This window comes from Mastigoproctus giganteus, chromosome 3 (assembly GCF_048544385.1).
Source record: "Mastigoproctus giganteus isolate SK-2022 chromosome 3, ASM4854438v1, whole genome shotgun sequence".
In the NCBI taxonomy this organism is placed as follows: domain Eukaryota; kingdom Metazoa; phylum Arthropoda; class Arachnida; order Uropygi; family Thelyphonidae; genus Mastigoproctus; species Mastigoproctus giganteus.
The window spans coordinates 123,281,318-123,309,268 of record NC_143577.1 but is presented as its reverse complement, the minus strand read 5'-3'; the positions used below and the strand labels follow the sequence as shown (position 1 = coordinate 123,309,268).

Below are 27,951 nucleotides of genomic sequence, written 5' to 3'. Positions count from 1 at the left end.
ACTTTTGTGTCCTTTGCTGCTGCTTTGAATGCTCAGGTGCATTTGTCATACCATCTTTATTTTTATTTTTTTATCTCTCTGTTGCCACCTTTTACCCAAATATACTTATTTCATATCTTCATATATATATTAGTTAATAATAATAAAAAATGAAGAAAAAGAAAGAGAGAAATACAAAGAATAAAAAGAATAAATAACCACGTGACTGCATAATGCAATATCCAACAGCACGTTGTGTAGACTATAAAAGTATATAAATTAGAGAAAAAAGAATTGGTAGTAGAGCGAAGATACAAATAAATAACAAAGACAGAAGAGGAGAATGAAGATACATGATAGGAATATATGTATAAAATTTAAAATATTAAATATAAAGCAAAAAAGACAAATTAATAAGCCAATGATGATAAATTTAGTAGTATATAATGATAATATAATAATGATAATTTGTGATAAATTTAGATCAATAATAATAAATAAAATTGATGAAAGAAAATAAAAAACAAGCTTCTTTGCCTTGCACTGCTCATACTGCCCTCTATAATCTGTCTATAATTTGTTTTTATTTTCTGTCATTAACTCCATGCTAGTTGCTTTGTTTTGTACTATTCATTCTCTACTGCCCTGCTATATTTTTTCTATAATTTGTTTTTATTTTCTGTGATCAACTTCATTCCTTCTTTTGTCAGTAAACTGGTCAGGCAGTGAGTGCTTAAGCTTTTTCTGTTCTTCTGATGCTTCATTAGGGCCTCCGTGCGATTTTATTGCTTTGGCCGGCTGATTTTGTTTTCGTAAAGGCGACTATGATGGTCTGAGACAGTATTTAAATTCTATACAGTGGGACCAACTGATGATGTTACCAACAGCAAACTCAATATGGGAAGCATTCAAGGAGCTAATCTTGGTGGCTACCAGGCTTTACATACCAACTAAGAAATATTGTTCAAGGTTTAGGCCTAAATGGTTGTCAGATGGACTAATGAGACATGTGGCAGAGAAGAAAAATGCATGGGATACATACAAATTAATGGGTGACATGGAAGCCTATGATAGATATAAGTTGGTCTGTAACCAAGTCACAAAGGAGATTAGGCAGGCAAAGGCAGACTACGAAAAATCCTTGGCAAAGGATGCAAAGAAAAACAGAAAGGAGTTCTTTACATACTTGAACTCGAGAAGGAAAGGGATGAATCAGATTGGTCCACTGGATATTGATGGTTCAACAGTTGAGGATCCTGCTCAGGTGGCTAACAATCTAAACGAGTATTTTGCATCTACATTCACGCATGAGGAGTTATTCAGGAAGGAGAATGATGTAGGTAAAGTAAACATTGGCAGTGAGCTGGATGATTTTGTAATAACTGAGAGGAAAGTGGAGGAGAGATTGTTGAGGAAAAACATAAAAAAGGCACCTGGGGTGGATGGGATCTATCCAGTTATATTAAAGGAGGCAGCAAAGGAAGTATGCAAACCCCTAGCCATAATTATGAGAGCTTCTTTGGACTCAGGAGAGGTACCCATAGACTGGAAATGTGCAAATGTAACCCCAATTCACAAAGGAGGATCAAAGGCTGACACAAGTAATTATAGACCTGTTAGTTTAACTTCTGTTCCAGGTAAATTAATGGAGGCACTGGTTAAAGAAGCACTGCAGGATCATCTAGACAAGAATTCAGTTATAGCTCAGACGCAGCATGGTTTTGTTAAGGGCAGGTCTTGCCTGACCAATTTGATTGGATACTATGATGTAGTCACAAAAGAACTGGATGCAGGGAATAACTTTGATATTATATATTTGGATCTTAGAAAGGCTTTTGATACTGTTGCACATGGTAGACTGCTGCACAAATTGGAGCAGTGTGGCATTGGAGGCAAATTGCTGCTATGGATAAGGGGATGGTTGAGTGGCAGAAGACAGAGAGTGGTAATCAATGGACACTGCTCAACGTGGACTAATGTTATTAGTGGAGTTCCTCAAGGTTCAGTGTTGGGTCCATTGTTGTTTTCGGTGTTTATGAATGATATTGATGATGGGATATCAAGTTTAATGTCTAAGTTTGCAGATGATACAAAGGTTGGCAGGGTCGTTCAGGACACTACTGACGCTATGCTGCTGCAACAGGATCTGGAAAGGTTGAACAGATGGGCTGAGAGGTGGCAAATGAAGTTTAACATTGACAAATGTAAAGTACTACATATGGGTAACAGTAACCCCAGAGCAATGTATCAACTCTGCGGTACTACACTGACAGTGGTGGAGAATGAAAAGGACCTGGGGGTAATTGTGCAGGCAGATATGAAGTTCTCTGAGCAGTGCAGACGAGCTGCAAGAGTAGCTCATGGTGTCTTGTCAATGATATACAGGAATTTTTCTAGCAGGGATAAGGAGGTGATTATTCCCTTGTATAAGGCAATGGTTAGGCCACATCTTGAGTACTGTATACAGGTCTGGAGGCCTCATTTCAAGAAGGATGTAGAGCTGCTGGAACGGGTACAGAGAAGGGCAACAAGATTAGTAAATGGAACAAAGGGTTGCTCTTATGAAGAAAGGCTTAAGTTTTGCAAATTACAGAGTCTGGAGACTAGGCACCGGCGAGGTGATCTGATAGAGGTGTATAAGGCTTTGAATAGTTTGAGCATGCTCAATGCCAATGGGATTCTTCATCTTTCTCAGAATAATCACCTCAGAGGGCATAAATTCAAATTGAGGAAGGACGGATGTCGGATAGATGTGCGGAAATTTGCCTTTGGCCAGCGGGTGGTTGGTTGGTGGAACCGACTTCCATCACTTGTTGTTGAAGTTGATAGCCTAAACAAATTTAAAGCTCAACTGGACAGGTATTTCGAACGAACGGAGGGGTGAAATGGGAGAGGGTTTTTTTTTTTTTTTTTGGCTGATGCTGAATAAGCTTGCTTTCTTGCATCATATGCCTCTACTAATGCTAATGCTAATTTTAATGTTAATGTCAGTTTCTGTCTGTTGCTGTAATTTGCATTATTAATCTTGCCTAGAGGTGAGTGCTTAAACTTTTACCGTTCTTCTTTTACTGCATCAGGGCCTCTGTGATACGATTTTATTGTTTTGGTAGGCTGATGTTTCAGTTAACGTCAGTTTCCGTCCATTGTAGTAATTTGCATTCAGTAATATTCACAGCCATTATATCCAGTGGCCCTCTAATGAGAATGGATATAATGGATGTTTTTGCATGTTCCTTGTTGTTTGTCTTATTTCTATTCTCTTTAGTATTTGGTATATTATATGTATCATTTGCAATATTTCACATTTTGTGGCCTCGGCATTATTAAGTGAGCACTGGTCTAAAATTATCATTATTGGTTTATTAATTTTAGCTTTATTTGCCTTATATTTAATATTTTAAATTTTATACATATATTCCTACCATATATCTTCAATGTCTTCTTTTGTGTTTGTTATTTATTTGTTTCTTCACTCTACTACCGCTTTTTTTTTTTAAATTTATATTCTTTTATAGTCTGCACGATATGTTTTTGGATATTGCTTTATGCAGCCACTTATATTTGTGGTAAGTTATTCTTTTTATCTTTTGTATCTCTCTCTTTATTTTTCTTTCTTTTTTATTATTATTAACTTTTATATATTACACTACATGTTGTTGGATATTGCTTTAAGCAGCCACTTATATTTGTGATATTCTGTTTTTCTTCTTTGTACTATTTTTATTTTTTTAATGTATGTAATGTGTGCTAGTTGTATCACTTTGCACTACTCATACTGCCTGCTATATTATTTCTATAATTTGTTTTTATTTTCTGTCATCAACTTCATTCCTTCTTTTGGCAGTAATCTGGTCAGGCAGTGAGTTAAAACAGTTTTTCTGTTCTTCTGCTGCTTCATTAGGGCCTCTGTGCAATTTTATTGCTTTGGCAGGCTAATTTTAATATTAATGTCAGTTTCTGTTTGTAAATGACAGTTTCTGTCTGTTACGGTAATTTGCATTATGTTTTAAATGCAGTAATACTCACAGAGATTATATTCTTTAATTCTTTACCAATGTGTTGAACTTGCTGAGCCATGTATGATTTTTATAGATTTTATTGAACTAGAAAAGACAATTGCGAAATGCATACATTCTAGCATAATTATAGCTCTAAATAGCTGTGGTTTTTCTGAAAAATATTTAAAATAAAATCTTATTGAATATTGTTCCAATGGTGCTAGTGTAATGCTGGGAAAAAGGTCCGGTGTTTCAACCAGACTTTTATAACAATTTCCAAGTATCATTATTTGGCACTGCCTGGCTTATTGTTTGAAATTAGCATTAGATGATTCTATAAAAAATATAAAAGAAGTGAATAATTTTGAAATATTTCTAGATAAACTGTATGCATTATATCACCATTCTCAAAAAAAATCAGCATGATTTAAGGATGATTGCCAAAGAACTTAGTTTGGAAATTATATAGCTCAGGCATGCGTTTGGGCCGCGATGGGCAGTTTGTAGCTTGCAGACAGCAATTGTGGTTTGGAGGAATTATTCCACTTCGTGCAAACATTTTGAATCAGAAGTTAAATATTCAGAATTATTAACCGACTTTTAAATCTGGAATTTCTTAATGATTTAGCAATAATGATCGACATCCTGCAGGAGCTCTCTTACCTTTCAGAAGCTTTAAAAAGTCGTAGTATCACTACAGTAAAAGCAGATAAATTAATTATTTGAACTATCAATGCTATTGATAATTTGAAAAATCATTAAGCTAAAATTGAAAGCATGTTGAAGTTTAAAGAATTTAAAGGAATCAAAATTGAAAGTAAGAACACATTTAAAAAATTACCTTGTGACAAGTTATTAAACTGCATTGTTTTATCCTTAAAGGTTAGGTTATTAATGCAACAGAGTAATTTTAAATTAAATAAAGAAAATAATGATATCATTGACAATGAGGAATTGAAAGAAATTTTAAATATATGCTAACTGAAAACATGGAGTATGGGAGAAAATATGAAATAAAAATGAATGATTTTCGAGATTTTGTTGAATACAGTTTATCTTTAAAATTGAGTGAAATTCTCTTTTCAATTAAAAAAGCCAGATATATCCTTAAAACCATTGTGATTAGCAGTGCTGAAGATGAATAAGCTTTCAGTGTAATTAATAATACTGTAACAATAAAAAGAACATCATTGACAATTAAACATGTTACAGATACGATGACCATAAATCTAAATGGAAAACCAATTGTAATGATCCAGATCAAATTGATTCAATTTGATCCAGATCATTACATCAAATCTTTCCTCCGTAATCATCGCTCAGCTATTGAGCAAAGCGGAAGATCAACAACAAATATTAGTAAAGAAGTAACTTCTATATGTATGACAATTTTTAGAATAAATTTTTCTTGAATATTTGTGTAATAATTTTTTTTCATGTAACCTGTGATTTTTGTGTACCTTTGCTAGAATAGTTTGCTTTTTATATTCTAGAATGTTTTGTGATAGTTTTTTACATTATTTGTGATATGGGAAATAGTTCCTGTTATTTTTTATTTGCAATTTTAAAATTTTATTATGAAAAAAATGTATCTCTTATATTTTCCTAGTTGTAAAAAAATAGAAAAATAAAAAGTTGGCAAAACTGCAAGTCCTTTGTTAAAATGTTCACAGCTCACCCCACTAGTATTAGCTAATATTCTTGCACCCATTCTATTTAAGTGTATTCCGTCCCTGGAGAAATAGTCTCCCCAGTTAAACAAGCACAGACCATATTGACTTTCCATGGCAAATTGACTAAAAAGAATCTCAATATTTATCCCCAGGGGCTCACATCTGGTGAGTGGGCTTGGCACACCCAGGGTCCTGAGCTGGATATCACCATTCTTCTCTTTCTTGGCGATTCCCTTCTGCTTTTTTCTCTCTCTCTCTCTCAGGGTAACTTGGAAATTTATTTTAGCTGGTGCAGCATAAGCCTCAGGCTTCCTTGCACTATATGGCTAGTAATAATAATAATAATAATATGTACTGCCTCCTATCATGTCTGGGTGGGAATGAAGACACTTTCGATTTTAAATCTAATTTGTGACTTTTTCCCAACATTTGCCTGTACTACTTGTTAAGAAAGTTCTCAAATCTACTTCTCTTAATATCATTAGTGTTTTCTGATCAATGCTCACCAATATGGATCCCATCAGTCATGTAAGTAAGTAAGTGCAAGTGTATCATTTCTACATGCAGCTAGCTACTAAGTAACTAGGAATTGGCATCATTAAGTACATCTCATATTGTGAATACCTTCATAGCGAGTAACCATGATATTGCACTACCTTGAATAAGTAATGCTTCATCAATGGAGAAGACTACTGTTATTTAATCTTGGTGAATACCACCAACCAGAAGGCACCGCTTCGGAGCTTGTTCACTCCTCATCAGTGGGTGGGCAGGTACTCTGGAGATGCAATGATGACAACCAAGTTGCAAAGTATAACTCCACAATATGAGAGAGTCTAGTGGTGTGCAAGTAATTACGATCGTAGAGCACTTTAGGGCTCTAAGCGTCAGGTTGCAAAATAGTTAAATGACATGTAAGTTAGTGCAAGTGCATCATTTCTACATGAAGCCAATTCCTAATTACTTAAAGTGCTCTATGATCTTAATTACTTGCACACCACTAGGCATCTCTCATATTGGTGCCTCTGTAGCCAGGTGAGCAGGAGCAGCAGTGCGTAGCACACGCTGCTCCTGATTAGATTAGATTGGGGTTTGAGCCTGTGAACGGAGGATGCAGAAAGGTCAGGAAATGACCACCGCATATCCCTGGAGCAATATGGCCTTAGTTGCTAATGCTCCTAAAAACCAAATAACAACAACAATCACTCATACTGTGGAGTTATACTTCGCAACTAAGTTGTCATTGTTGCATCACCAGGGTACCTGCCCACCCACCAATAAGGAGCCAACAAGCTCCGAAACAGTGCTGTCTGGGTGGTGGTATCCGCTGAGATAAGTAACAGTAGTCTTCTCCATTGGCGAAGCGTTACTTATTTGAGGTAGTGCAATTTCATGGTAACTTGTTGTGAAAGTATTCACAATATGAGAAGATGTACTTAATGATACAATTCCTAATTACTAGCTGGCTGCGTGTAGAAATGATGCACTTGCACTAACTTACATGTCAGTTAACTATTTTGTAACTTGGGGCTTATGTCCTAATGTGCTCTAGGATCCCATCAGTGCAATTCCACTGGTGATATATTGGCTTATATTATTTATCTATGGACAAATTCAATGGAAAAGTTTGGTGAAACTCAAGCAGTTGTTCTTGATGTATCTAATACTTTTGATCATATTTGGCAAAAAGGTTTTCTAAACAAGCCTCCATCTTATGGATTGCCAACTATTTTGTGCAAAGGGGTATGCAATTTTCTCTCTGACTACTCACTGTCTTCTACCTTTTCCACTACTGCTGGTGTTATCAAAAGTTCAGTTCCTTCTCCTATTGTTTTCCCTCTTGTATATTAATGACTTTCTTTCATTGACTGGAAACTCTATCCATAATTTTCTAGATGATAGCACATTTCATTCTACCTTCCAGTTTGAGAAACATTGCTCTGCATAAACAGCTTAATTTTCTTGAATGTCCACTACCAATTCCAAAGAATACCTAGTTAATTTCAATCCCTCTAAAAATCAATCCCATCTCATATTTTTGCAAAAATGAGTCTACTGCTCTTATGCTTATTTTCGATGGCACCCAGATCTAAAGATAAGATCACATATCTCTAATAAAGATTATCCTGACTTCTAATTTCAATTTACATAAAAACATGACAAATATTTCTTCCTCTTTAATGTAAAAAACTGGGTTTTATCTTTTCCTCTCAGCATTATTTTTCTTCTAAACAACTACTCACTCTGTCCAATTCTCAATTCTACCTTACCATGAAATGTCATTTCTACATCTGGGGTGGTGCACCCAAAACAGGCTTCCAGATTCTATTCAAAAGCAGGCAATCAGGTTAATTAATGATCCACCTCTTACAATGTCTCTCCACTCTCTGTCTCATAGATGTTCTGTTTGTGCTACATGTCTTTTCTATAGATACTTCCTTGGGTACAATTCTTCTGAACTGGCATCTATAATTCCCCTCCCCCACCTCTCTCTTTCAGACCAGCCCAAATGCATTCAGCAAGCATTCATTTACTGTCAAACTTCACACTCACAGAATCAACTTTTCTTCTTCCTCATTTATCCTTTCAAAATCTGTTTTCTGGAACAACCTTCCTTCACATGTATTTCATGAAAACTACAATTTGCAGAAATTCAAGTCTAATGTCAATAAGTATCTTCTGTCATTTCAAACTTCACACCATGCAAGGTTATAAGTACGATACATTCTAATAACTTTCTTGTTTGGGGTTTTCATGGAAAAAAAAAAAAAATGCTTGTGGATAGTAGCAGTCTGGTGTAATATGCTTCTGGAGAGATTATTGTTTGTTATAAACTAGTTTTGGAACAGCCATGCTAAAATTACATGGCTGAGAAAAGAGAGTTGTTATTTCTATGAAATCTATGTTATATGCTCTTGACAGATTTAACAGAGGTGTGTCAATAAAAAAAAAATTGTTGTTGAATTATGATAACTGCAAAAGACTAGAAAAAAATCATAAAAATCTATATGGATTATGCACTAAATTTGGTTTACAAGTGTTATGAAGCTCTCTCTTCACTTTAAAGAAACAAAAATTAGAGTTCCCAGTTGATGGATTATGGCTGGTTTATGCCATAAAAATGATGCAGAACTTTGTCAGAGGACCCATAATCAAAGTAAACATCTTGATCCTACATCAATGACTGATAGCAAACATGGTTTGGACTTTGGAAAAAATGTCATGGGATTCATTTATTGAATATTAACAGGAACAAATTATCTGCTGCTCAAAAGATTACAGAAGATTTAAGTTATTCATCAACACAGAAAAATACACTGAATAACAACTCTGCAATATCGATGAAATAGGTCTAAATTATAAAATGTACCTGCAAATATAATGGCAATAAAGAAGATGCAGCAATCTTCTGCAAAGAATATGCAGCACCAAGATACAAAAAATCCAGTGGGGGAGAGAGAGAGAGAGAGAGAGAGAGAGAGAGAGAGAGAGAGAGAGAGAGAGAGAGAGAGAGAGAATTATGATATGATACCTGTGCAATTGGAACTCACAAATTTCCATACTGTGTTGTTGGTAAATTAACTAATCCTTGAGTATTTAAAAATATAATTCATTACGCTTTACCAATCCATTCACAAAAATCAGAATGGCTAAGGACAGAATTTAAGCTTCTCTTACTAAGAGAGGCTTAAATTCTGCAAGTTTCAGCATCTGGAGACCAAATGCCTGAGAAGGCCTTGAATGGTTTGAGCAGGCTCAATGCTGACGGGAGACTTCTGCTTGCTCAGATTAAGAACCTGAGGGGGCACAGATTCAAATTGAGGAAAACAGTTGTAGAATATATGTGTGGAAATTTGCCTTTAGCCAGTAGGTAGTTCATTGCTGGAACAGACTTCCATCTGTTGTTGTGGAAGTTGATAGCTTAAATAAATTTAAGGCTGAACTTGGCAAACATTTGGAGTGAACGGATGGGTGAAATGGGAAGGGTTTTTTTTTTTTTTGGCTGATGCTCAATAAGCTTGCTTTCTTGCCTCATATGCCTCAACTAGTGCTAAATGCTAAACTCTACATTAATCAAAGAATTTTTTTTCATCAATTTGTTTCATTCTGTAGAGAAACATGACGAAAATAAACTTACTTGAAAAGGCTCTTTCTGGATAATGCTTCTTCACTGTGAATAACTTAAAAAAGTGGGCATAAAGGCTATGTTCACCATATGTAACATCATCACAATTACTATAGAAAATAATTTCACTGTCACAAATTATAAACACATGGTTGGATTACTATGAAAACAGGAAAATTTAAATACAGAAAGTTGAGTTTCAAAGAAAGGAAGTCAAAAAGTGCAATGCTGAGTGAGTTGGGAGAAAAATAGGGACAGATGAATTTCAGAGCATGTGGTAAAGAGGTTTTAACACATAGGACAACAAAAAGAAGAAATATGAAATTAAGGATATGGCATATGCACACCAAGAATATATCTAGTTACTTGAGATGAGATAACATGGCTAGAGGCTCTCTCTCTCTCTCTCTCTCTCTCGTCACTAGCCAGAAAAGCAGACGTAGCAAGATTATATATTAACTGATGCAGATACCTCTTATAGTTTGAAATGGTTTAGTCCAGTGCACTATCTAGAAATTAGCTTGTGAAACCATAGGTACTGTGTAAAAGCTGGATCAGAAGAGCTGAAAGCACCAGGCATGTCATTAGGCGATCTACCTATATTCCCCATCAGAACATCATCAACAGTAACTTTACTTACATAAACTCTACAAAGAAGGGGATGAATCAGATTGGTCCACTTGATACCAATGATTCGATTGTTGATGATTCTGCTCAGGTAGCTGACAAACTCAATGAATATTTTGCATCCACATTCACACATGAGGAATTCTGTAGGGAAGTGGAGGCCAGAAGCTTATCAAACTCTAACATTGATTTAAAATGATTTTATAATAGCTGAGAGCAAAGTGGAGGAGAAATCGTTGAAGTTAAACTTAAGAAAAGCACCTTTTTTAGCATTAGCATTAGCATTGATTGGGATCATTAGCACCTGATTGGGATCTATCCAGTTATATTAAAAAAAAAAAAAAAGGAGGCAGCAAAGAGTGTAAGCAGGGCCTTAGCCATGATTATGAGGGCATCCTTGGACTCAGTGGAAGTCCCCATGGACTAGAGATGTGCAAATGTAAACCCAATTCATAAAGGGTGATTGAAAGGTGACATGAGTAATTATAGACCTGTTAGTTTAACTTCTATTCCGGGAAAAAAAATAGATTCACTGGTTAAAGAAACAGTGCAGGATCATCTAGACAAGACACGGCATGTGTTCAGACACAGCATGGGTTTGTTAACAGGAAGTTTTGTCTGATCAATTTGAATGGATACTAGGATGTGGTCACAAAGGAACTGGATGCAAAATATAATTTTGATATCATATACTTGGTTTTAGGAAAGCTTTTGATACTATTGCACATGGAGGAATACTATACAAGTTGGAGAAGTATGGCATTAAGGGCAAGTTGCTGCTATGGATAAAGAGATGGCTGAGTGGGAGAAGACAGTAAGGGGTAATCAAGGGACACTGTTCTTTGTAGACTAATGTTATTAGAGGTGTCCCCCAGGGGTCTATATTGATTCCATTCATGTTTTCTTTATTTATCCAACGATATCAATGAAGGTATATATCAGGCTTAATGTCCAAGTTTACAGATGATACGAAGGTTTGTAGGGTTGTTAATGGCAGTAAGGACGGTAAGCTACTGCAACAGGATCTGGAAGAGTTGAGCAGATGGGCTGAGAGGTGGCAACTGAAGTTTAACATCGACAAATGCAAAGTGCTGCATATGAGTAGGAGTAACCCCAGAGTAACATAAAAACTGTGTGGTACTACACTCAGGGTAGTGGAAAATGAAAAAGACCTGGGTCTAATTGTGCAGTCAGATATGAAGTTTTCTGAGCAGTGCACAGCTGTAAGACCACATCATGGGGTCTTGTCAATGATATATAAGAATTTTGCTAGCAGGGATAAAGAGGTGATTATCCCCTTGTATAACGCAATGGACAGGCCGCACATGGAGTACTGCAAACAGGTCTGTAGGCCTCATTTTAGGAAAGACATAGAGCTGCTGGAATGGGTACAGAGAAGGGCAACAAGACTAGTGAGTGGAACCAAGAAAGGTTTAAGTTCTGCAAATTGCAGCATCTGGAGACTAGGCACCTGCAAGGTGATCTGATTGAGGTGTATAAGTCCTTGAATGGTTTGAGTAAGATTAATACTGATGGGATTTGTCCTCTTGCTCACATTCTGCACCTGAGAGGGCAGGAAAGACAGTGTAGAATAGATGTGCAGAAATTCGCCTTTAGCCAGTGGGTGGTTGATTGCTGGAACAAATGTTGGCAGCTTAAATAAATAAATACAAGGCTGAACTAGATAAACTTATGGAGTGAATGGATGGGGGAAATGAGAAGGGTTTTTTTTTTTTTTTTTTTTGGCTGATGCTATATAATCTTAACTTTTGCATCACATGCCTCTACTAATGACCTTAAAAGACATGCCACTTACAGGTATTAGCATTAGTAAAAGCATAAGATGCAAGCCATCAGCCAAAAAGAAGGAAAAAGAAAAGAAACCCTTTTCATTTCAGCCATCCACTCACTTCAAATGTTTGTCTACATCTGCCTATTTAAGCTATCAACTTTTACAACAGATGGAAGTTTGTTCCAGCAATCAACCACCTGCTGGCTAAAGGCAACTTCTGCACATCTATTCTACAACTGTCTTTCCTCAATTTGAATTTATGCCCTCTCAGGTGATTATTCTGGGCAAGAGGAAGAATCCCATCAGCATTGAGCATGCTCAAATCATTCAAGGCTTTAGACACCTCAATCAGATCACCTCTCAGGTGCCTAGTCTCCAGACACTGTAATTTGCAAATCTTAAGCCTTTGTTCATAACAGCATCCCTTTGTTCCATTCACTAATCTTGTTGCCATTCTCAGTACTCATTCTAACAGCTCTACATCCTTCTTAAAATGAGGTCTCCAGACCTGTATATAGTACTCAAGGTGTGGCCTGACCATTGCCTTATACAAGGGGATAATCACCTCCTTATCCCTACTAGAAAACTTCCTGTATATCATTGACAAGACATCCTGAGCTACTCATGCAGACCATCTGCACTGCTCAGAAAACTTCATATCTGCCTGCACAATTACCCACAGGTCCTTTTTTTCATTCTCTACCACTGTCAGTGTAGTACCACACAGTTGATACATTACTCTGGGGTTACTGCTTCCCATATGTAGTACTTTACATTTGTCAATGTTAAACTTCTTTTGCCACCACTCAGCCCAACTGCTCAACTTTTCTGGATCCTGTTGCAGCAGTGTACTGTCATTTAGTGTCATTAACAATCCTGCCAACATTTGTATCATCTGCAAACTTGGACATTAAGCCTGATATACCATCATCAATATTTTATATCAATAAACATGAAATGTTATTATAACATCAATAATTATATAGTTAAAAGTACAAATTGCTAGTTTTGGAGGATAAAATGTCATTTATCATCCAAAATGTATTAATTTATTTTAAGAGTTAAAATCTATTTTATTTGTATAAAAATATTAATGAGTATCAAATAATAATTACTCTTCTCTTTCTGATGAAATTCTGACTGGCTGTAAAAATAGTTTGCAATGGTAAGCTACAAGCAAAGGCACATGATATATTTCTCCAACATACAATGTAGTCAACCGAATATAAGTATCGTGGAAAGGATTTTTAGAGTAGTCAGATGGATTAGTTCCTATGGCTTCTAAAATAGATTTCTGACACATGATATAGACAGGGCGAGAGAGATGATTTTGCACCTGAAAAATATCACCAACAATGGGAATAAATATTTCAATCAATATGAAAATTCAATCTTAATATTATCTGAACCAACAAGTACTTATATAATTATAATGTGATATAATTTATACTATACTATAAATGTCTAATAATCTAGTACCCAAATTTCAGACAAGTGAATAATGCAGCATTTAAAAGGTAGCAACATTATATAGTCCCCATCATCACAAATGTTGATGTGAAGGACAAAGTTTCATCTCGATAATAAAAATTCTTACCATTCTAATTAAACCATCGATGTAAAAAAAAACAGTAATAAACAGAAACATTTTTTTTTTAATTAAGGTACATTTGTATTATGTGATTAATTTATGCCATAGGGAATTCTGTTTGAAGGTCACAGGATTATATGTTGTTATTGATGAGTTATTAGCATTAGTAGAGGATATGATGCAAGAAAGCAAGCTTATATGGCCTCAGACAAAAAAAAAATATTCCCCAATTCACCCATATATTTGCTCCAAACGAATGTCAAGTTCTTCCTTGAATTTATTTAAGCAATCAAATTCCAAATCGAAAGATGGAAGTTTGTTTGAGCAAACAATCATGAGCATATCTATTCTACAATTGTCTTTCCTCAATTTTAATTTACACTCCCCCATATGTGTAATCTGAGAATGAGGAAGAATCCATCTGCATTCAGCTTGCTAAAAATATTCGAGGCCATATACACTAGGGTTACCATCCGTCCTCTTTTAACCGGATTTGTCCGGAATTTTTGTCTAAAATTTTTGTCCAGGTGGATTTTTTAAATTTGTCTAAACGTCTGGATTTTTATATTATACGACATTTTTTTATGCAAGCTCGACGAAAACTACCGAGTTATGTTATACAGAATCTTTTTCGGAATAGGAGATGATTCTTCAATTCGAATTTCCATGTTGACAATTAGGCGGAAGACCCCGACGACGCTCAGTTTATTGCAACGAGATTGTTACCAACCCATGCCTGCTTCAGAATTTATGCACATATAAATTTTATATAGTCTAGCAATACAATATTTTGGTTTAGAGAGTAGTAGATAATGCGTGAAGATCAGATGGTGTGCTAGAAAAAGATATATAAATTACAGGAATTCCAGCATGTCAAATAAATATTGACAGTTAGAGGGACTGTTTTCTCTAGAAATTGACTGTAGCATATGAAAATGTGGATTTGAGCTGTGTGTACACCAAATTGATCGAAAGTTGTGTACTGTCCACTAGATTTGGTATACTTATCAATGATCCAATCAAGAGGCAGACACTAGTTTATTTAATACCAAAGTTTACCATTTTTTAAAATACTGTTTTTCACTTTAATAACAAAAATATTTATTATCCATCTTTATACCTGTAGGTACTTTTCTGCAATTAGGTTAGTTTAGTTGTGAATGTAAAACATAACCTAATCTTAATAAAATTTATGCTTCACTACTTACAATAAAAAATATTTATTATTATTTCAATTATAAAAATTAATATTAGAAAGACTATACTTCCCCTAAAATGCCTAAAAGGAAGTGCATGTTTACAGAAGAGATGAAAAACAAATTTCCATGTTTTGTTTCTGGCTGAGAGGAATGGAAAGGTATAAAGTTTGCAGAATGGGACATATGTTTCAGTAGCCAATAAAGGAGTTGGTGATTTGAAGCATCACATTGAAACTGAGAAGCACAAGGAAGCAGTTCAAGGTGAGGCCTCTTCGGGAAAGGTTACAGATTATTTTGTCAAAGCTGTCGGTAAAATAGAATATGATCTGGCTGCTGCAGAGGGTACCTTTTCTTTTCATACTGTTAAACATCATAGTAGTTACAAATCAATGGATTGCACAACTGTCATGTTATAAATGTATTTTTTGATTCTGAGATAGCAAAAAGATTTTTCTGCGCTAGAACCAAGACAGAAGCCATTGTAAACTTTGTACTTGCAAATCATTCTCTTAATCTTACTGTAAAAACTTTAAACGAAAATAAAATTGCATACTGTGGGGTCTCAAATGATGGAAGTAATCATGGTTCTGAAAAAATCTTCTCATTAATTATTGAGTATTTTGATGTAAATGAAGGAGGGTTACAAACAAAATTAATTTAATTACAGAAGATGCCTAACGAGATTGCAGATACCATTTCTACGTATGTTAAAGAAACTCTTGAAAAAGATGGTTTGTGTGAAAAATGTATTGCATTCACTGGGGACAATTGCAATACAATGTTTGGAGGACTGAGACGAAATGAAGAAGGGAATAATGTCTTTGCAAAATTAAAGAAATTGTTGCATAACAAGACTTTGATTGGAGTAGGCTGCCCTGCACATATTTTGAACAATTGTCTTCAGAATGCTGCAGAACTTTGGGAAGTTGATGTAGAGAACATTGTTTTTAAAATTTACCAGTATTTTCATAATTATACAGTCCGGACTGAAGAGCTTAAGGAATACTGTGAGTTTGTTGAGATTGAATATAGACAGCTCCTTTCTCACAGCAAGATGAGATGGCTTTCATTATTTCCAAGCATCACAAGGCTCATAGATATGTTTCCAGCTTTACAGGCTTATTTTCTGTCCCAAGGAAAACCACCCATTGTGATTAAAAGGTTCTTTGAAAATGGATTTAGTGAGATTCATCTTTGGTTCATGCAATCACTTATGAGTGTATTCCATACACACATACAACGAATTGAAAGGGAAAGTAACTCAGCTGGAGAAGTGCTAGATGTCTTAGTCTCAGTGAAAGAAATTATCTCGAAATGGATAGATCACAACTTCATGCCATTAAGAGTAAAGGAAATGCTATACAAAACACATGATGAAGGACTTGACCTTGAATGTGAAAAATTTTCTAGTGATACAAAAAATCTGTATAGAAATTGCATGGAATATTTAGATAAGTGGCTTCACTGTATGGAATCCATTTCCTGTTTTATGTGGATGAAAATGGATGCAGTACCAAACTGGAACGATGTAGAATGTTCTATTTCTTACTTGATTGACAAAGGGGTAACAACTGATGATGTTAAGTGTTTTGACCAATTTAACAATTTGAAGAAATTTTTTGAGGGTCAAATGAATAATAAAGACTTTAAAAGCATGCTTATACATGAAAATTGGGCCAAATATTTTAGTAATTCAAAAAAATATTGAATTCCATTCAGAATTGTTGAAAATTGCCCAGTTTTTCTTTGCAATTCCTCCTCACAATGCAAATGTAGAGAGAGAGAGAGAGAGAGAGAGAGTATTCTCTCTAATGCAAAGTCAGTGGACGAAAGAAAGCAATACGTTGAATGTCAATTCTGTAAAACGTATTTTGTTTTTGCAGCACAATTTCAAACATATGTCATGCGTTGATTTTTACACATATTTGAGAGACAATTCAGAGCTATTGAAGGAAATTTCTCAAGACAAATATGAATGTACTAATCCTAAACATCAGTAAATGTGGTTTACATTGTCTTTATTTTATTATTTGCATAATGTATTTGTCCTCTTTTTTTAATCCAAGATGAACTTTTTGTCCTCTTTTATTCGCCTCAAAACATGTAAATGTCGTCTTTTTATGAGTGCAGAAGATGGTAACCCTAATATACACTTCAATCAGATCACCTCGCAGGTGCCTAGTCTCTAGATGCTGCAATTTTCAGAACTTAAGCCTTTTTTTTTTGGTAACAGTAACCCTTTGTTCCTCCTCACCAATCTCGTTGCCCTAATCTGTACTTATTGCTGCAGCACTACATCCTTCCTAGAATGAGGCCTCCAGACCTGTATGCAGTATTCAAGGCATGGCCTGACAACTGCCTTATACAAATGGATAATCACCTCCTTATCCCTCCTAGAAAAATTCCTGTATATCATTGATAAGACCTTGCGAGCTGCTCTGGCAGCCTGTCTCCAGTTCTCAGAAAACTTCATATCTGACTGCAGGTCTTTTCATCCTCCACTACTACCCTGAGTGTAGTACTATCTCACAGTTGGTACATTACTCTGTTTATATCTACTATATGTTTCTATTTCGCTGATAATTTATATGCATCCCATGCATTTTTCTTCTCTCCCACGAGTCTCATTAGTTCTAACATCCAATTAGACCTGAACTTTGAACAGTATTTCTTAGTTGATATGAAAAGCCTAGAGCTTCCAAGATTAACTTCTTGAATGCTTCCCATTTAAAATTTGTTGTTAGTAACATCATCAGTTGGTCCCAATGTATAAATTTAAAAACTGTCTGAGACCACTGTAGTAACCTTTAGGAAAGCAAGAACCCTTCCCTTTACTCCTGATCATTTTTATTTACTCCTGATAGTTACATCTTTAAGTAAATCCCACTTCAGCATCATCATACTGTGATCACTGCCACCTAGTGGTTCCTTTAAATCCCACTTCAGCATCATCATACTGTGATCACTGCCACCTAGTGGTTCCTTTATCTGCAGATTCTTAATGCATGAAGATTCATTACTAATAATCAGATCAAGAGTATTACTCTCTCTCTCTGGTTGCCTCTCAAACATGCTGCTGTATAAAACAATAAATCCACAAAAATCTTGCTAGTGAGTGAGTGAGTGACCAACCCACAAGTTCCAGTCAATATCTGGAAAGTTAAAATCCCCCATTATGAGACATTCAGATTTATTGGGCCATTCTATTTCTCTGTACAGTTGTTTGTTGTAGTCATCTGAGTCATAGGCCTATAACACACTACTACCCTCATTTTTGATTTCCCAGTGCTTATGTCACACCAGACCAACTCAACCCTGCCCTCTCAATCCATGTCAACTGGATGCCCTTACTTAGATTTTATGTGTTTCATAACTAACAGCATAACCCCTCCTCCTCCCATATCCTTTCTGTACTCATTGTACTCCCCATATTCCAAATCTGCTCTGTGTGACACCATGTCTCTGATATCCCAAGATCTGTCCTAGGTGTCTTGACCAGCACTTCAAATTCATCAAGTTGCATTGGTGTATATGCAAGTATACATGAACATGTTTTTTCTTACTTTTAGTTATCCTAACACAGCCCATGTATTTACTTGTTTCGTGATGACTCCCAACAGTCCTGGAAATCTCCAGCACCTTGCTTTCCAGGCTAATGCTCATTCCAAAAGAAGCAGTGCAAGAATCACTTTCACCTCTGCCTGTGGCTACTGTTAATCTATTAGTCTGTGAATACCTCCAAGCTAGCAGTTTTCCAAACCCACCTATCACTGCCTTTATAGAATCAGTAAATATTCTTGCACCCTTTCTATTTAAGTGTATCCCATCCCTGTGGATGAAGTCTCTCCTGTTAACAAGCAGAGACAACGCTGAGAAAGAAATTCTGCCCCATGAGCCTTGCACAATCTCTCCAGGGTGGAATTGATTGACAAGGCTTTCATCATATACTCCCTCCTATCATGTCTGGGCAGAATTCAGACACTTTAAAATTTAATCCTAACTCATGACTTTTTTTTCAACATTGAACTGTACTTGTTAAATAAGTATGCAGATCTCCTACTCTTAATGTCATTAGTGTCAATGTTTAAAAATTTTTAAATTTGCTTATTTTTATTTTTACTTTAATTCATTTCATCACTGTAATGAAAATTTTGCATGATTTTATTTGGAAATAATGTGTTCTCTCACTCATTACAAAAGGGTGGGTTCATGTTTTTTGGGGTCGGGTTGGGGGGAACCTTAGCCTTTGATTCCAGATTGCATAAAATCATTTATGTTACTGTGAGTGTAAGAATTAATTTAATTTTATTTTATCCATTTATATTTTGGAGAGCGTCATCCGGAAGTGTACTGCAGACTACACTGAGGTAATCTTTTTTTTTTTTTCTTCTATTTATTGAAATACAAAGTAGTACATATTGAGAATCGTAGCTTCATTTTATATAAGTCATGAGGTCTACAACACACTCCTCATCTCAATTTTTTCTCCAGTGCTCATATTACACCAAACTTACTCAACATTGAACTTATCACCTATGTCATCTGGATGCACTGCCTTAGATGTAATATGCTTCTTAACTAAGAGCATAAACCCTCCACCTCTCCTGTCCTGTTTGTCCTTCCTGTATACATTATATTCGCCATATTCAAATTCAGCTTTACTTATGTACAACCATGTCTCTACTATCCCAGAATATCTGCATTTGATAACTTAATCAGTACTTCAAATTCATCAAATTTATTTACAATGCTCCTAGCATTAGTATACATGCAAGTACATGCACATATTCTTATTCTTAGTTACCCTAACACAGCCCATATATTTACATGATTCATTTTCACCTTTGCTATGGCTATTTTTAATCTGTTGTTCTGTGTATCCCAACTTCAAGCTAGCAGTTTTTCATCCCACCTGCCAAAATAGAATCAACAAATATTCTTGCTTCCTTTCTATTTAAGTGTTTCCCATCCCTCTATATACAATCTCTTCTGCTAATAAGCACAGACAATGAGAGCTAAGAGCCTTGCACAATCTCTCCACAGCTGAATTGATTGATTGACAAAAGTCTCATCACATACTTCATGTTATCTTGCCTGCACAGAATTGCACAGGACTTTTTTCAATACTGAACTCAGGACTTTTTTCAATACTGAACTGTACTTTTTAAGTAAGTCTGCAGATCTCCTACTCATGATGTAATTAGTACGATATTGTTGTACATGTTGGTACTAATTACATTATGAGTAGGAGATCTGCAGACTTACTTAAAAAGTACAGTTCAGTATTGAAAAAAGTCCTGAGTTAGGGTTAAATTTAAAAAATTAAATTTTTTTTTTTTAATTTTTTAAATTTAACCCTAACTCAGAACTTTTTTCACTACTGAACTGTACTTTTTAAGTAAGTCTGCAGATCTCCTACTCATAATGTAATTAGTACCAACATGTACAACAATATCACCATTTATGCCCTTAAATGGTGATATCTGCTATACAACATCATCTACTTTTGACCATGGCAAACATACCATGGTTGTTTTTAATGTAGTTTTCTTATACAATGTATTTCGTGTTTCTCTGATGACAGATTCACTGACAATACCTATTTCCTGTGGAAACAGCACATTCTATGTTGTGGATTGCTGCTGTGTTGCCTGATGCATAAGTGCGAGCTTTGGCTTTGATTTATGCAACTGAGAGCTTAATGTACCCCTATATTAATTCCTTCATGAGCATCCACCCTACTCTTCATTGTCATAAGCGTCTATCAGAACACTGAGTCGAAGACACACAAAGGCATTCTCTGGCTGCATGATATCCTGTTCCAGAAATTCCACAAATATTTCCCAAGTTGCACATTTATTTAAGCCATGATTATTAGGAGAATCACTCCTTCGGTTCACTCGCGAGCCAAGCACTCTGGCTAGTTTGTGCTCATTGCTTTGCTGCTCTGCTGTGGTGCATGATTTCTGTTTAAATACAATTTAATTTATTAAAAAGGAAAATTTTAAAAAAATAATCAATTTAATTGGTTACCTGACAATACTACTCTTAGCAATACATTCCTAAACCCCAGGGGCTCACATCTGGGGGAGTATGGGTTTGGCACACCCAGGGTCTTGAGCTGGATGTCATTGTTCTTCTCTTTCTTGGTGATTCCTTTCTACTTTTGACTCTCTCTCTCTCTCAGGGTAACTCAAATTTCTTTTGGCTGGGGCAGCATAAACCTTTGGCTTTCTTGAACCATATGGCTAATAATAATGATAAATGCAGTGATACATATTTCACTATCATGTTTATGTTATAATTTAACCAGTAGTTCTTAATCGGGGGTACGTGACCCCATGGGGTATCTCAGGCTTGCACCCAAAATGGTGGATTTTCACATGCAGTTTTTAGCAAAATATTTATCAGCTAATTACAAAATTTTCTGATTTTACCATGTATTTATTTTGGATGCCTTAGAATTTATTATGTTTTAAGAAAATTAGATCAAAACCATACTGTCCAGCCTACCATCATGTGAAGTGAAGTCACATGATTTTTCCATAAATCACTTGTAAGTTCATGTATATTTTTGTCTTATTTTTTTCGTTAGCAGTTTTTGCTATCTAAGTGCAACTTATTGTGGACGAAAGGATGTCATGCTGTTGTTTACAAAAATTTAGTTTGTAACTAATATACCGCACTTGACAAATGGTAGCTGTATTTCCATCCAGAGGTACCTGTTTGTAACTGGTGTTCCACTGAAATACTCTTTTATTGCATCTACAGTGAGGGGAGAAACTGGGTGACTACAGTAATTATTCACTGAGAAGTCCTGTTGTTTACAGAAATTATTAGGCAACTGAATATATGGAAGCAAATATACAGCCAGTTTTTAGCTATTTTCCCCTCTTCCCTTCAGCACAAACTCAAAACAAAGCAGAAATGCTTTGTTTTGAGTTTGTGCTGGAGTGACGTGGTTTTTCTGCGTAAATATTTTTAATTTTTATTTTATGCTATCCAATCATGGATAAACTTTTAGTAGGTGGAACAAAGAGAAAGTTATATTCTATGGAGAGAACAGAAATGTCCTGAGAAAAGATGTAAAGATGTTGAGAACACCTCAATATAACAAACCAAGTAGCAAGTGTAATCATGACCATTCACCATCTTTGAGCAAATCAGCTCCAGATACAAATTAAAAAAAAATTGATTGACAAAAAATTGACAAATTTATCAAAAATGAATATTTGAAATATGACTTCTATTATGACTACTGCTCATCTCAGTTGCCCAAATTATTCGCTGTATGATTCCTTTCGCCTCAAAGGTGGCATTTGTGCATATGTCTGTTCCAATATTCCCTGTCAGAGGTTTGGTAATTTGGAATCTCCTCTCTTCGATCTTCTCTGGCTTAAAATCTCTCTACCTCATTGCGTCAAATTCATCTGTTGTCTCTACTGTTCTCACAACTCGAGTAATAACTTGGAGCTCTTTGACATCCTCTCTTTGCAACTTGACTTTCTCCAGTCCAACTTTCCTAACAGTGAGGTAATTTTCCTTTGTGATTTTAATGTTCACAACTCTAGCTGGCTTCCGTTTTCTAGTCCCACTGACCCAGCTGGTCGAGATGCTAAGGCTTTTGCAATTATTAATGACCTTGCACAGATTGTTCATTTACCTACAAGAATACCGGACAATCCTAAACATAAAGTCAACACACTTGATCTTTTTCTCACAAACAACCTTTCTAAGTACACGGTCAAAGTTAGTGGTCCTTTAGGCACCTCAGATCACAACTTGGTGATTGTCTCTAATCCAACGGAACCTTTATCTCATGGCTATTCCCAACCTTGTATCATTTGGCATTACAAGAATGCAAAATGGGATGACCTGCGAGATTTCTTTATTTCTTTTCCTTGGGCGGATTACTCTTTCGAAACTCCTGATGTCAACATTTGCTCAGATCGTGTCAGTGAAATTATTCTTGTGGGAATGAAATCCTTTATTCCACACTCCACCTTAAAATCTTGTCCTTTATCTAAACCTTGGTTTTCCAATAAATGTGCTAAGGCTGTTCAAGAAAAGAATGTTGCATATCGTAATTGGCTTGTTTCAAATTCTTCAGTTTCATTTTCTGCCTACACCAAAGCTCTCAGCAATTGTAAAGCAGTTATTAATCAGTTCAAACTTGATTTTGAACAAGCTAAGAGTAGAAAACTTGCTTCTTGCCTTAATGGTAGCCAAGCATTCTGGTCTCTTGCCAAAGCTATTGGCCATAACTTTTGCCCATTTCTGCTCCCAGCCTCTGTCAAAACCAAATGGTTCTATTGTCACTTCAGCAAAGGATAAAGCTGACCTGCTAGCATCCAATTTTACTTCCAACTCATGTATTAATGATCTTGGAAAAACACCTCCCACCATTCCCAGAATGCTCCATTCAATGCCTCCTATGGTGTTCCATCAAAAGGATGTCCGAAGGATTTTGACCAATCTTGGTGCAAGAAAGCTCCAGGTCCTGATGGTATTTCTTCACTTGTTCTCAAAACCTGCACTCCTGAACTTATTCCTGTTCTTTGCCACCTTTTTTCACTTTCTTATTCCACAGGAATTTTTCATTCTGATTGAAAATTTGCTTATTTCCAGCCAGTTCCAAAAAAGGGTGACAAATCCCTCCCATCCAATTATTGTCCCATTATTCTTTCTAAATTAATGGAGAAATCAATTAATCACCAACTCTTAAACTATCTAGAAACCTTCTGTCTGATCAACAATCGCCAGTATGGAATTCATCAGTGTCAATCCACTGGTGATATTCTGGCTTGTGTTACCCATTTATGGACAAATTCAATAGAAAAGTTCTGTGAAACCCAAGCAGATGCTCGACATCTCAAAGGCTTTCGATCGTGTTTGGCACAAAGGTCTTCTAAACAAGCTTCCATCTTATGGTTTGCCAACTGCTTTTTGTAAATGGTTATCCTGTTTTCTCTCTGACCGCTCACTGAGGGTTATGGTAGATGGCTCTCTATCTTCTAAATTCTCCAAAAATACAGGTGTCCCCCAAGGTTCAGTGCTTCTCCCACTCTTTTCCTCTTGTATATTAATGACCTTCTTCCAATGACCAAATATTGTATCCATAGTTTTGCTGATGATGGCTCTGTGCATTCCACTTTCCAGTTTGAGAAACCTCTCTCTGCTCAATCAGCTTCAGCTTCTCGAATATTCGCTACCAATTGCTTAAATGCTGATATACAGTTGGGCAAACACAACTTAGTTGATTTCAATCATTCTAAAACTCAGTCCTGTCTTATATCTCGCAAAAATGATTCTTCTGCTCTTATGCTTATCTTTGGTGACACTCCGATTTCTAGGCAAGATGATATATCTCCTTTGGGGATTACCCCGACTTCTATCTCTCTTGGCACAAGCACATTACAAATATTGCTTCCTCTGCATCTAAAAAACTTGGCTTTCTCTTTCACTCTCGGCGTTACCTTTCTTGCAAACAGCTGTTCACTCTAGAAATCTCAAATCTGCCCTATGATGGAATATTGTTCCCACATCTGGGGTGGTGCCCCCAAAACCTCTCCCAGGCTTCAAGATTCCTTTCAGAAGAGGGCAGTTTGGTTAATTGATGACTCATCTCTAACAGAATCTCCCCACTCTCTGTCTCATAGATATACTATACCTTTTCTACAGATGCTTCCATGGGCACTGTTCTTCTGAATTGGATTCTCTAATTCCCGCTCTCTCTCTTTCGAAACTGTCCGAACACATGCCGTCACTAGCCAACATCCATTTAAGGTCCGACTTCAAACTCACAGAACCAACTTTTTATCTTTCTTATTTATTCATTCAACTGCCATTTTCTGGAACAACCTTCCTTCATATGTATTTCCTGAAAATTACAGTCTACAGAAGTTCAAGTCAACAAATATCTTCTTTCATCTTCTCAACCTCCAACCCATATAGTTGCCTTTGTGAATTGGAGTTATATTTGCACATCTCCAGTCTGTGGGTACCTCCCCTGAGTCCAAGGAAGCTCTCATAATTATGGTTAACGGATTGCTTACTTCCATTGCTGTCTCCTTTAATATAACTAGATAGATCCCATCCACCCCAGGTGCCTTTCTTGTATTTTTCTTCAACAATTTCTCCTTCACTTTACTCTTGGTTATTACAAGATGATCTAGCTCACTGCCAGTGTTTACTTCAACTATGGATTACCCCTTCCTGAATAACCCCTCGTGTGAATGTAGATGCAAAATATTGATTTAGTTTGTTAGCTACCTGAGCAGGATCATGAACAGTTGAACCATCGATATCAAGTGGACCAATCTGATTCATCCCCTGGACCAATCTAGAGTTTACATAAGTAAAGAACTCCTTGCTGTTTTTCTTTGCATCCCTTCCCAAAGATTTCTCGTAATCTGCCTTCGCCTGCCTAACCTCCTTTGTAACTTGGTTACAGATCTACTTATATATATATATCATAGTTTTCTGTGTGACGTGTTAATTTATATGTATCCCATGCATTTTTCTTCTCTGCCGTATGTCTCATTAGTTCATCTGACATTCATTTAGGCCTGAACCTTGAACAATATTTCTTAGTTGGTATGTAAAGCCTAGTAGCTTCCAAGATAAATTTTTTGAATGCTTCCCATTTTGAGTTTGCTGTTGGTAACATCATCAGTTGGTCCCACTGTATAGAATTTAAGTACTGTCTCAGACCATCGTAGTCGCCTTTACGAAAGCAATAACCCTTCCCTTTACCCGTGATGGTAGTTACCTCCTTGAGTAAATCCCACTTCAGCACACTGTGATCACTGCCACCTAGTGGTTCCTGTATCTGCAGATTCTTAATGCGTGAAGAATCACTACTGATAATCAAATAAATGGTATTGGTCCCTGTAGTTGCCTCCCAAACATGCTGATTTAGAAAACAATTATCCAATAAATCCACAAAAGCCTTGCTAGTGTGTTAGTGACCAACCCACAAATTCCAGTCAATATCTGGGAAATTAAAATCCCCCATTAGAAGACTCTCTGATTTACTGGCCCACTCTATTTCCCTGTAGAGTTTCTTATTATACTCATCAGAGTCATTAGGCCTATAGCACACGCCTACTCTCAATTTTGATCTCCCAATGCTTATGTCACACCAAACTGACTCGACACTGCACTGTCCAGCGATGTCGACTGGCTTCACTTCCTTGGATTTTATGTGTTTCTTAACTAATAGCATAACCTCTCCTTCCTTCCTATCCTGTCTATCCTTTCTGTAGACGTTGTACTCCCCAAATTCCAGTTCTGCATTACTTATATCTGTGTGACACCACATCTCTGATATCCCAACAATATCTGCCTTTGATGCTTTGAGCAATATCTCAAATTCATCAAATTTATTTACCAAACTCCTAGTTGGTGTACACGCAAGTATACATGCACCTGTTCTTTTTCTTAGCTACCCTAACACAACCCATGTGTTTACTTGTGCCCCAATGACTCCCAGCAGTCTCTGAAATATCCTGCATCTTATTTTCCAAGCTGCTGCTCATTCCAATAGAGGCAGTGCAAGAATCACTTTCACCTCTACCATTGGCTACTATTAATCTATTAGTCCTTGTATCCCCCCAATCTAGTAGTTTTCTGACCCACCTAACAATGCCTTGATAGCATCAGCAAACATTCTTGCACCTTTTCTATTTAAGTGTATCCCATCCCTGTAGAAGCAGTCTCTCGTGTTAACAAGTACAGACCAGGCTGAGAAAAATTCTACCCCTTGAGCCTTGCACAGTCTTTCCAGGACCAAACTGATCGACAGGGCTCTCATCATATACTTCCTGCTATCGTGCCTGGGCAGAATTGCAGACACTTTCAAATTCAATCCTGATTCACGGCTTTTTTTCAACAGTGACCTGTACTTGTTAAGTAATTCCGCCGGTCTCCTACTCTTAATATCATTAGTGCCAACGTGTACAACTATATCACTTTTTTGTGCCCTTAAAAGATGATATCCGCTCTACAACGTCATCAACCTTTGCCCCTGGCAGACATACCCTGGGCCTTTTCCACCTATCCTTTTTACAAAGCATGTTTCCCATTTCGCTGACAATAGAGTCACCAACAAATACCAGTTCCTTTGGAACCAGCGCATTGTGCCTTGAGGGTTGCTGCTGTGTTGCGTGATGCCTAAGTGCAAGGTCTGGCATTGGTGTGGGTAGCTGAGAGCTTGATGGGCCCCTCACTTTTAATCCTTCGAGGGCATCCACCCTTTACTTCAAGCTCTCATATAGGCCCATAATAACACTGAGTTGTCGCCTGATTTCCTTACACTCCTTGCATCGCACATATACAAAGATATCATGTATCATATCCCGATATTGACTGGAACTTGTGGGTTAGTCACTCACACACTAGCAAGGCTTTTATGGATTTATTGGATTGTTTTGTACAGCAGCAGCATGTTTGAGAGGCAAACAGAGGAAGTTATACTCTTGATCTGATTAACAGTAGTGATTCTTCATGAATTAAGAATCTGCAGATAAAGGAACTACTAGGTGGCAGTGATCACAGCATGCTGATGTGGGATTTACTCAAAGAAATAACTATCATCAGGGTAAAGGAAAGGGTTTTTGCTTTCGTAAAAGTGACCTGTTAGTTTAACTTCTGTTCCAGGGAAAATAATGGAGTCACTGGTAAAATAAGCAATGCAGGATCATCTACACAAGACTGCAATTATAGTTCACAAACAGCGTGAGTTTGTTACGGTGAATTTGTGTCTGACAAATTTCATTGGATACTAGGATCAGAAAGGAGCTGTGTGCAAAAAAATAATTTTGCTATCATAGGCGGCCTCCGTAGCTGAGTGGGCAGGAGCGGGAGTGCAGTAGCACATGTTTTTTTTTTTTTTTTTTTATGAAACCCCCAAACATGAAAGGTATCAAAACCTATAGTACTTAGTACCGTGCATGGGTTGAAGGA

At 36.4% G+C, this 27,951-nt stretch overlaps 1 protein-coding gene across 1 annotated transcript in view; it reads right to left on the bottom strand.

Moving 5' to 3' along the window:
* LOC150088255 (intermembrane lipid transfer protein VPS13A-like) overlaps nucleotides 1–27,951 on the bottom strand; it is a 3,009,916-nt gene that overhangs the window by 1,030,256 nt on the left and 1,951,709 nt on the right. Inside the window, exon 51 of the mRNA XM_090370087.1 lies at nucleotides 13,311–13,531. Within this exon, the coding sequence (XP_090226213.1) occupies nucleotides 13,311–13,531 (221 nt within the window). The remainder of the gene's footprint in view (nucleotides 1–13,310; nucleotides 13,532–27,951) is intronic.